This window comes from Peromyscus leucopus, chromosome 8b (genome assembly GCF_004664715.2).
Source record: "Peromyscus leucopus breed LL Stock chromosome 8b, UCI_PerLeu_2.1, whole genome shotgun sequence".
Taxonomy (NCBI): Eukaryota; Metazoa; Chordata; class Mammalia; order Rodentia; family Cricetidae; genus Peromyscus; species Peromyscus leucopus.
This window is the reverse complement of record NC_051086.1, coordinates 11,351,293-11,363,485: the sequence shown is the minus strand read 5'-3', so window position 1 is coordinate 11,363,485 and position 12,193 is coordinate 11,351,293. Positions and strand designations below refer to the sequence as shown.

The 12,193-nt window shown below is 37.9% G+C and overlaps 1 protein-coding gene across 9 annotated transcripts in view; it reads left to right on the top strand.

Moving 5' to 3' along the window:
• Window positions 1-12,193, top strand: part of Tenm2 (teneurin transmembrane protein 2) — a 1,236,692-nt gene that overhangs the window by 369,696 nt on the left and 854,803 nt on the right. For all 9 annotated transcript variants that reach the window (XM_028864303.2, XM_028864310.2, XM_028864309.2 and 6 more), the window contains exon 4: window positions 5,034-5,309. In XM_028864303.2, coding sequence (XP_028720136.1) covers window positions 5,034-5,309 — 276 coding nt within the window. The remainder of the gene's footprint in view (window positions 1-5,033; window positions 5,310-12,193) is intronic.

Genomic DNA, 12,193 nt, shown 5'->3' with positions numbered 1-12,193 from the left:
TCATCGAGGCCCAGAACCAGAAAGTGTTGGATTTAGCGTTGAAAGTTCGTAGGAACATAGCAACCATACCATTTCTGGTTGCTATTGTTTATTTGGCTCCATTTTGATTCTGTGGCCTTCTCTTGAAGTTCAGAATTTTCTTATCGTTATATTTATTGGCTGCATGAAAATCTTCACTTTTCCTAGCTTTGTGACTTAATGTCTCATTGACATTGTCTTCTTCTCTGGCATCAGCATGCCACTGATAATGTAGCTACTCATGGATATGTGGAGAGACAGTTATAACAAATGAACATGGGAGGATGGAAACCAATTTTATTAGTGGTCATTAAGGATTGTTCTGATACAACAACAGTTCTATTTGCTGAGGTAACTTTATTTGTTCACATCCTGGGCCTTAGACTACAGCATATAAATGATAAGCATATTCTTCTGCATTGCATTCCCTCCATTACTACAGTTAACTTTTATGTTCTTGCCCCTCATAGTAGAAAATTTTTTCCAGTGCTGACATTTTCAGTGCTATTTGTATACTCTGGTATTACCATGGCATGATAATTCTGACTTAGCTACACATGTGCTTCTCCTCGTTAAAGGTTATTTTGAAGTGTGAGAAGTTGGTGAAGACTTAGAAAATAAAGCCACAACCATAATGCATGGACATATCTTTCCTCCAACTTGCATTCTTGAATGTAATTAGTGGGTCAAAGGACAGCTGTCAGTACCTGTTGCTAGATTTCTCTCTGAAAGTGTTGTCAAAATCTGGGTTATGATTAAAAAAAGGCCACAAAAGACCCAACCATCTCAGTAAGAAAGTTATTTGAAGGACTTGTGTTTCTTCACTGTGATGAATATAATAGATTTTACATGATTTTTATCCCTATATTTTAAATTTTACCAAAATCGTCAGATATAAATATCATAGGTTCTGCTTGACTATTCATCTGGAAAAATATTAAATCTAGTCTTCTATCATATGGTCAATTTAGTGATAAATCTATGAAATATGTATGTAAGATGAAATGAGCCGGACAGATCAGGCATATCTGGTGTAGTCAATAATATCAGGGAAGCTGGAGGCAGATGTAGGGAAAACATGTGTTCTATGAATATGGAGGTAGTGTGCCTCCACTTTCTATTTCTACAAGGTTATAAAAAGGAATGAAGGATTGACTGGTTCCCACCACATATCTTAGCTTGGAGAGTCACACAATGACTGGTGTCTCTCTTCCATTCAAAGCTACCATGGAGCTTAATAAAGACATAATTACACAAGATGAATTAAAGCAAAATCAGCTTTCCATCAATGAGCAAAGCACAACAAAGCAACAAGTTGATGTTATTTTAATAACCCCCATGGCCTTTTCAGTTCTGAGCAAAGGTGCATAACATGGGTTGCAAGTTGTAAGATGAATGGCATAAAACATGGTTGTCTAACATCAACTCATACAAAACAATGCACAGAAAACTTGAGTACAGTCAGAGCAGGCTGAAGAAGTCATGATAACTTCTCAGTGGAGAGATGCTTACCTCTCCAAGCGTTCATTCCACATACATGAGCATCTGGCAAAACAAGCTGTGAAGAAAGGAAGAAGTGGACCCTAGGTGACCTTTCATGGTTCTCTGTCCTTCCTCTGTAGGGTATTTATTACTGCATAAATTGCATTTTTATGTGATTCTTTGATTAATGTCTTTTTCCCAATTAGACTGTAAATGTCAAAGAACTATTTTTACAATGCTCAGTGTTATGTCCCCAATGTCTACCATAGCAGAAGGAACAATAAATAATCATTTAATAAATGATAGACCAAGTCCCCCCCCCCTCCCATTCTATTATGTGTGGCTCACCAGCTTCATGTAGTAAGCTAGGAATCCTGAGAGAAGCTTGGCCCAGACTTTGCCTCTGGTAATTAGAAAGAAACTCCTGTTTGTGTATTAATGGTAAATAGAAAGATAACAAAGTAGGAATTATGTAGAAACTTTCATTGGTGAGGAAATATATTCAAAGAACAGTTTAGGATGTTATTTTGGCTTTTCTTTATTTTTTGATTTTAATATAATTTCATAATTTTTCCCTTTAATTTTCTCCCATCAAATCCTTCCACAAACCCTTCTTTTCTCTCTTTCAAATCCATGTCCTCCTTTTGTTAATTGTTGGTACGTGAATATATATATATATATTCCTAAATATAACTGCTCTGTCTCTGTAATGTTACTTTTATGCATGATTTCAGAGTTGGCCATTTTATATTGGACAGACAATTGGTATATTCTTACCTGGGGAAGACTATTTCTCTAGAGGGTAATTTCTTGAGGAAATACTTTCTTTTTAGGAGAAAATCTTCAATTCTCCTAATACACTATGGAGTTATTCATATGCCTTTTTCCTTGAGTTGAATATGGCACATGCAATTGTCTGCAATGGTCCTCATTGGTAGCTCAGAAGCTTGAAGCTTGAAGCTGAAACCTTAAAAATAGAATTTCTCTGTCTTACCATTTATGGCTACTTTAAATCGTCTAAAATTTATAGGAGACCCATGATGACCCCAAGTTTAGTGTAGAGTAAGAAAAATACTTTGAATTTGTTTTCTGATGTGTTTTATAAGCAAAGGAAGGGTGTCATGATTTTTCGACTATTGTCCTTGGCCTGGGCTTACTTAAACTTGGTACACCACCATAAAGACCACAGGGGACATAAGTTGCTCTGAACACAGGCATCATTGTCTTGAATAATTGCTTCTTTTCCTTCAAAGTTCTTTGAATCTCAGACTAAATAATATAACTATACACAAAGTTGCCCTAATATATACTCTATTTAAAGAATAGGAACAGAATGCTAAATATAATCACACACAAAATTCAAAAAAGGTGTATTTGAGTTTAGGTTGGTTTCGTTTATTCAGAAAACATGAAGGAATATATTTCATTCACTCTAAAGACAAGATGGAAGAATGTCAATATTAAACAATTATTTCCAGTTACTATAGAGTGTGGAATGCAATTACAGAAAAAAAGGGTCTTGTAACATTTGGGTGTATATGAAGCCAGTATCTTCTCTTTCATACACTATGAGACTCAAACTTACATGTTAGCGTCTAGTGATGAGGATTGGAAAACACTGGGCAGAGAATTTCACAGCAGCTGACAAACTGCCCTTAGAGAATATAGCAACACTCAGATCTGTAAGTAAGAGCTTCCATCTCCCCTCATGGGTAGTAGATGATCACCCTATGTGGCAGGAATTTGTACTTGGTTTGCTCTCCAGGGAATAAGGCTCACCCTGCAGAGACAGTTACGTATAGAATTGGGTTTCATTTCCTGTACACGGTGAAAAATACCCATTGGAGAGCATTGTATCCGGAAGAAAGGAAAGCCAAAATTCAGAATAAAAGTACATGTATCTGTTACAAACTAGAAGAATGCTAAGTTCATAAAATAGTTGTTCTTTAGCCTAAAAGCTAAGAAATGGTATCATGTATATGGATTATTTTATAGTATCGACTTTTATCACAAAGTTCCAGTAATGAATGATGGGGAATGGCATATGTAGAAATGATTAAATTTCTCCAATGATGGTGTTACAAGATTTTCTCTACTGATAGTACAGAAGTGCATTTCTTCACTGCCTTTGTCCCAGGGTTATAAACTAAATAAAGACAAAAGAAACCAAATCAGAAATGGTGGCCCAGACCTCCCAGCACAGTGGTGGCTGAAGCAGGAGGGTCATAAGTCTGTGGCTGGCCTGAGCTACACAGAGAAACTGTTTCTCAAAACACAAAACTCAACAAAAATAAAGGCAGAAGAAATCTGATTTCTATCAATACATGCAGGGAGCCAAATGATTCTATCTAATCATGGAGCTGATTAATTATTAAGCATAAAATATCAATAGTATTTAATGTTTAAAAAAAAACACGCCAAGAAGGTATTTCCAGGTTAGCCATTGAATGTTCTTTGACCTTGTAGAAAAACACAGGCTGGGGATTCAGACAAATGAAGACCCCTGGATCTGCAGTGTTCCCACAGCCTTTTGCTTTGTGTGTTTGTGAGAATGCAAACAACTGGCCCATTGGAGATTTAAATTAGATAAGTTTTACAAACTGCCTGGCCTGTTCTCCAGTGGATGGCAATGTCCATGTTCAATCAACAGCCCTTCTCTTTGCTTTTCATCGACTCGTATCCCCAGCCTCACACTGCTGGCACGAACACACGTTTGCCTTCCATAGTAAAGCCTGCTAGTGCTTTTAAACTTTATTATCCATCAGAAATTCTGTAATATGATTTAGGAACAGCAGTTCTACCTCTCTACCCTTTGTGAGTGGCTTGTTTTTAAAAAATTAAACCAGTGATCAAACACATTAACAAATGAGGAAACAACCATGCCGTCCTTTGAGTAACATGATGTTCCTGAGAGGAACTTTAGGTGTTAACACCCAAATACAGATGTGCTGCCTACAGCTGGTAGATAAGAAACTGCCGCCCAAAGAAGCAGTGCCCAGAGGACCCGAGGCCTTCAAGCTGTACTCATATTTATTAGAGAATGACCTCTGGTGGCGTCAAGACACATTGCTCGGGGATCAGATTTGGGTTTTGTAACCATGGAAGTGAGTGACATTGAATGAGTCATTTGAAGTCTGTAGTCTTAGCTTCCTTGTATAGAAAGTAAACTTCGATAATATTATCTATAAAAATTATGATTATGATTTTCCAATACAAACAAAATTTACCAAATAAAACATACACAAGTAAATATTTGGTGTCTATTAACGGTGGTGAGTGCAGTGCTTTGATGGCTCACGGTGGTGGTATCAGATGACAAAGATCTCTGAAATGAAGTCTGGGCCAGCTGTGCTGAATGGATTCATGCTTGGGTTTGTTTCCAATGTACCCCAGTATCCACTGAGTACCCCTGTCCAAAGCCTATATCTGTATTTTTTAGAAAACCTCATACATCCGTTAGACTTGTGGGATGCACTTCAAGCTTGCCCAGCATCCTCACAGAGTAAACCTCTCCTGTGTTGCTGTTGCTCTAGGGACTAACTTCACCCTGGCGGAGTTGGGGATCTGCGAGCCCTCCCCTCACCGAACTGGTTACTGTTCCGACATGGGGATCCTCCACCAGGGCTACTCCCTGAGCACTGGGTCTGATGCCGACTCGGACACCGAGGGAGGGATGTCTCCGGAACACGCCATCAGACTGTGGGGACGTGGGATAAAGTCCAGGCGCAGCTCCGGCCTGTCCAGCCGTGAGAACTCAGCCCTTACTCTGACTGATTCTGACAATGAAAACAAGTCGGATGACGAGAACGGTAGGCCGGTTCTGAAATACCTTTGCATGCTCTGTGCATCGCGTTATGGGGGACTTAAGGGTCCTTCTTGTTTTTGTTTGTTTTTAAGAGGTGAAATATCAACCTTGTCTCTCCAGCCCGAGCTGGGGACAAAACAAACGAGATACCTTCTAGCCCACAAACTGGAGAAGAAAGTTTTTAAAGCACATTTTGACGGTAACCCAGTATTCAGATGTAGTCATCTGGTCTCATTAGCAAGTAAATAACCCCATAAAGGAGGGGGCTTGATAAACTATGACCAGTCCTTTGAGAACGTCCTCTTGTGCAAGTTTCTAGGTCTCGGTATTGATTTCCCTTCCCAGTAATAGCAATCTAGGTGTGTTTGAGTTTTTTTGTTTTGTTGCTGTTATTGTTTTTTGTTGTTTTTGCTTCTTTCTTTCTTCCTTCCTTTGTTTCTTTCTTCCTTCCTTCCTTCCTTCCCTCCCTCCTTCCTTCCTTTTTCCTTTCTCTTTCTTTTCTTTGTGTGTGTGTGTGTGTTTCCCATGATGATCTTGAAGAACTCGACCTCATCTTCACCTTTCATTTCCAGACAGCAATGCCTTGTATCCTTATTGAAGATCAAACATGGAGCCTATGGTACAGGGTTTAAAAATGACAAATAGAAGTGTCTTGTCTTCCAAGCAGGCTGCTCCTCTGTGTTCCCTTTCCCTCTTGGTACCTATATAGGTTAATGGCTTCCCGAATCTTCCATCACAAATCACTGTGGCCCATCTATCAGCTTTGTAGGTGAGTTTTAATGAAGCCTTGAGGATTAAATGCTTCTGGCCATTAAGCAGCGAATACAGGGAAGCCTGCGCAAAGCCATTAAAGAGATAAGGTGTTTATTTGTGGATTTCCACAAGATTCATAACAGTGTTTAGTCAAAAACATTTTTTTAATAAAAAGATAACTTACTTTAGGTACAGTGGAATTCTGAAGAAAATTTCATATGTTCTGTGTTATGAATAGACTGCCTGTTTGCTAAAAGAGTTAGCATTAAAATGTTTACAAACATATCAGTTAAGAATGTTTGTGTAAAATCTCAGAAATTTCTGTTAGAGAAGGTGTAAGTGTCTTCTCTCATTGAAAAGAGAAAAAAAATCCAGGCGGGCAAGCTTGTTGTGAACATAAACACATAGATAAAATACCATTTAATCTCACAAATGTGTTGGAAATATACCATTTCCTGGGTGATTCACATATGTTCAGAAAGATGGCACTTTGTTGCACTGAAGTTTACTTTTAATTTCAAAATAATTTGTTCTACATTGGAGATGAGATGATGTATCTTACTGTTCTGTTCCTGTAGCTCATCAATTCGAACACTCAAGGAAAATTTGCACTTGACTCCTTTTGAAATTTTTTGAATTTTATTTTATTTTACAATATAATTTAATTCTACATATCAGCCACAAATTCCCTTGTTCTCCCCTCTTCCCGCCCCCTTCCCCTTCCCCCCAGCCCACCCCCCCATTCCCTTCTCCTCCAGGGCAAAGACTCCCCCGAGGATTGAGATCAACCTGATAGATTCAGTCCAGGCAGGTCCAGATCCCTCCTCCCAGGCTGAGCCAAGTGTCACTACATAAGCCCCAGGTTTCAAACAGCCAACTCATGCACTGAGCACAGGACCCGGTCCCACTGCCTGGATGCCTCCCAAACAGATCAAGCCAATCAACTGTCTCACCTATTCAGAGGGCCTGATCCGGAATCCTGAAACTTGGCACATTCAACACTCTGAGGGGCTTGTCGGTTAAGAGATTATTCTAAAAAGTTTCCATGAAGATATACACCAAACCCATTTACTGATGTCCCTGCTAAACTTTGGCGTGTGTCATAGACTATTTAAATGGAAGCAGTTGGGTTGTCTACTAACAAAATCACTGCAATCCAAGAAATTGCAACATGTTTTCAGTAAGGCATTTGAGAAAATCTCCCATGGTTGGCATTCTCATAACTATACAGGGATCCATCTATGTTGTGCTTTTTGTACATATTTATAGACTCTCCGCCCTCTTAAGTGATTTATACATAGTTCTTGAAAATATCCTTGAGCAATAAAAGGAGATTTCTGCTGAAGCTGTGTGAACAACAACAAAAAATTTAAAAAAAAAAAAATTTGTCATGAATTTACCTAGAACTGCTGTGGAAATTTTTTGTAATTAATTGTGTATTTGATAGACAAGGAGTCTTCTCTTTTAGCCAGAGTGATTGCAATGCATGACATTTGAACATTTTATACTCAGGGCAAGTCTCCATATGTTCCTGAATACTGATAGGAACTAAACCCTTTGCTACAATATCTTGATTTTTTTCCCTTTGATACCAGTTATAATGCAATCAGAATCTCATAAAGAAAAATACACTTGGAGACACTATTCTGTTCTGTAGATGAGTGCGCTTGGCAAATTCTAAAGGTAATACTAATGCCAGAGTTCAAGCTAGGTCATGCTATTTTAAAATATATAGATGGACGGTCTTTTCTTTCCCCTTTCAAAGAATCATTAAATATTTCATATATGCTAAGAATATATCTAATGCACACCTTTTCTCTCGTTTTTGGACAGAAAAATAAAATATTGCATATATTGTAGCATAAATTCTTCAAAATACACAAAGTGAGGCTCAAGGAAACCTGCAAGCCGAGATGTTAACTTCACTAAACTTCTCACTCTTTCTCTCTGACACATTCTGTTTAGCTCACAGAGAAATCAATGCTTTTTCACATCGCTGACTTTATGAAGTTTGGGAATGTATTATCATATAGATTGACGGTTGCCCACCAGTTCCACACCACAGAATGGATGCTCACAAAGCCTCCATTAATTTCTCACACTTGTACCCAGCAATGGCTTCCTTCATAATAAACACAGTGTCCTTCAGAACCAAATCAATAATCTTTTAGCTATGCCTCTCTTGAAGGGGAAGTCATAAAATCCGTGCTTTGAGGAGGAAGCCCACCAATTCCCTTTTAAATGGTAAGGAGCAGGAAGGTTTTCTACAGGGTTCTATATTTGTAATTTCTTTTGGAAGATGTGATCTTGGGCTACAAAGATATTTCAATGTTTATTTAAAAGCTTCTTTTTAATACCCTAATTGTAGTTTTGCTAAGCATAGTAATCAAAGAATGACAGCTTTCAGGACCCCATATCCCATTCTTGATTCCCAAGTGTGAGTCTATCCTTCGAAATCACATGGTAAAACCTGAGTTTGTCAATAGTCTTTCTTAGGTGAGTGTTGGTTGAGTTTCCCACATGCTGCGGAGACACAAATAGCCCACTGAAAAGCCTGCCAGTCCCAAGTACACTGAAAACCTCCCTAATGTTATTTATTTATTATGATATTTTTTGAGGTATAGACGCTACAATGTTTGCACTATCCTCAGCTCCATATTGTGTCTGTAGTTAGCATTGCACTGGGTTGAGCAGGATTGCTTTAAATAGATAAAACCCTCAGGTTCAGGGAGTCTTATCAGGCTCTTTAACTCTGGCTTGCAGCTAATGATGGCTTGGCTAGAAATGACAATGAGAGTTGAGAACAGCTAGGTTTTCCTGTGTGAAATTTGACCGCATCTGTACAAAGGGCTTTCCCAGGGACTTTAAATTAGAATCATACTTTTTTTTTTTTTTTTTCAGTAATAAATGTCCCACTTAAAATATGGCCTCTTGAAGGCTCTCTGTATCACCTGAGTTGCGGAGAAAATGGAACAGTCACTAATACACAAGAATAACTAATTGCCTCCTTAAAGATGCAGTGCAGCACACACTGGAAAAAAATCTGGTCTATGTATTCTTGACTCCCTTAGGCAGTTTCTTCACCTTGGGGACTTAAAAATATCCATGGGGTTTCTTTTCTTCTCTTTTTCTTTTTTTTTTTTTATTTCTATTCAGCATAATCCTAGTTTCAGTTGCTTTATTGGAAATCTAGAGAGAAAGAAAAAAAAAGAAAAACTTGCTTACAGAATAGAAAACCAGAAATTATAGAAAACTCAACTTAGCATTAGTAAAGACATTAAGAAATGCATGCCCCCCCTCACTTGCATCAAAAGCAAATAAGAATTAGACTCATGTCCCTCTCTTATAGTTAGGAGGTTTATAATTTTTATAATGCAATTTGAGTTTGAAGATAGAAATGTTGAGATGATTTCATTATATGTCATAAAAGCTGGTTCTTGGAACATAGAGGCTATATGGAGTGAATGTGTGGGACACTGATCTATTAGAATGTGAGTCCTCTTGGCAAAGGACAGCAATACATCTGTGCCTTCAGTGGAGTATCACATGCTCAGGTGCTTCCTGTTGTTAACTATGGCCAGAAATATGAATCCCAAGGCAAGGAGTCTTCTTTAATATGGAGACAATTCAGGCTGTTACCATCAAACAAACTTCATTCATTTACTATAAAGTGTTACCCCTTTAGTAACTGTAATATTAAAGTGTCCATTAATTTAGCAAATCGAAGACCCACTGATTCTAGTTTCCACCCCTACTTTATTAATCTGTCCATCACAAATAATTGTTTTGTATTTTATGATCCACTGCATTCATTTCTTCTTCCTTCTGTCACAGTGACATTTACAGAGGATGCCTAAATCAGACACAAAAACTCTCTATTAGCTGCAGACATCACAAAGATTCATAATTTTGCTCTTAAGAGGAAACAGTCCAATTGTGGCAAAAATCCCCATGACAGGGACCGCAGAGGGACATGTCTGGAAGGAGATGTCGCTCCTTCCTAAGGGAACTGTTAGCAGTTAACATTTGTTGAAGGTGAGGGTGTCTTTTCCTTCACTGTTGTAGCCACTGAGAAGTAGCTTATGCTCCAATAAATTATCTTGTGCCTGTGTATACACAAACAACAGTGATTAAATGGGGCAGGATATGCACAGACACAGACACAGACAGACAGACAGACACACACACACACACACACACACACACACACACACACACACACAATATGAAAGTTAGATGGAAACTTCTTGCGAGGAAGACAGGTCTCATCAGAGGAACAAGGGGCATAAAAGATTATCAGGGGCACAGATAACTAAAGTGTAATCCATATACATGCAAAACTGTCAAAGAAAAAAAAACAAAGATTTTTTCTGCTGAACATAAACAAAGAATGTATTTTAATTCCTTAAAACAAAATCTCTCTCTCTCTCTCTCTCTCTCTCTCTCTCTCTCTCTCTCTCTCTCTCTCTCTCTCTCTCTCTCTCACACACACACACACACACACCAAAGACAGCAGAACATCTTTCAAGGTATTTAATGACAATTAACTAAAATTGTTTTAAATCTTTTTCTTATACTTACAAATTTGTAAAAGTAATATTGACAAAGAAATGTATTGAGCAGGCTAAAATTTGGTTGAAAAACTGAAGGATATGGGAATAAATGTCACAGATCTATAGTCTTGAAATTCTTGAATGAATGAATGACCCCATTTTAATGACAGGTCCAATTCTATGAAGGTTTATTAGTAAATAATTAGAAACGTCTTGGTGCCTAAACATTTTTAAAGAGAGTTTGAAATAAATGATTATCACAAGGCTAATTCATAGCTGATAAAAGTTCTGATAACCAGAAATAAAATTAGGAGTTTTCCATGGCCACACAGCTGGATAGTTAGAAAGAGGTGGAAGGACTGAGGGTGTCCCTCTGAGTGACTTTAAAAAGTGAAACTACTGGGAAATGAAGCAATATGCACATTACGTCAAAGTAGAAGAGTGTGTTTAAGGATGTGAGCTGTGTGCCTCATTTCAGTACTGCACATTCAGTTTATAAACCTCAGTGACATAGTCTCACTCTCTCTCTCTCTCTATATATATATATATACATATATATATACATATATATATACATATATATACATATATATACATATATATACATATATAGTTTCTTTTCTTTGGTGTTTTCTTTCAAGTCAGGTAATGCTCCAAGGGGCGATCAAGCACCGGCTCCATTCAATAAATATAATAAATAAAACGGAGTATAAGCTTTACTTTGGCAAGGGCAGCCGTGATTATTATACATGTAATCTGCAGGCCTTCAGGGAGACATTGGGCTGGGTGGATAATCATTGGGTTTTAAGCTTCAGAGTTCCTGGTATCAGCGCTGTGACTTTCACTGGACTGGGGAAGGATCTGAAGGTGTATGAGGTGAATGTTTCTGGCAGAGCAAAACTGGAAGCCTCTTTGGTCCAAAGGATCTAACTTTTTCCCCTACCCACCCACCCACCCGCCTATTGCTTGTCATGGCTTCATTCAGTTGTTTGTCAAGAATCAAATTAAGAGATGGGAAAGATGCACCACAAATCAAGTATTAGCATCATAAATAAAATGAGTCAGACATAAGAGCATATAAATTTCCTACAGTCAAATAAATCAGGATGAACTTGCATGGAAAATAATACCAAACTAAAGGGGATCTGAGAACACTGGCCACATAATGAGATATTTCAATTAGCCATTCTGAAACTGGGACACAGCGACTGGAAGGAGAAACTTCCGACTGATAGATTTGTAAATAGAATAGAAATTGCAGACAGGTGGGCATTTAATTTTGAGTACTATTTAATGCTAGCTGAAAGACCTGCCTAGACAATTGTCCTTGCCTGGTTTCCCTAACCTCGGTTTAAATTATGTCAAAGAAGTCCCAAGACAGAAAGGAGTGGTTTATGGGAGAGTCATCAACAACAGGGCTTGTAAACTGTAGTCTTCAGGTTGGATAGAGCCCATGTAGCGATTATATTTGATTAATGCAGTGTATAAGAAAATAGATTAATGACATTGTACAAGTGAGATATGATATATTAGTTTTTTTTATTACTTTTGCATAGAAAAAGAAAGGAGGGGGCATTTATTT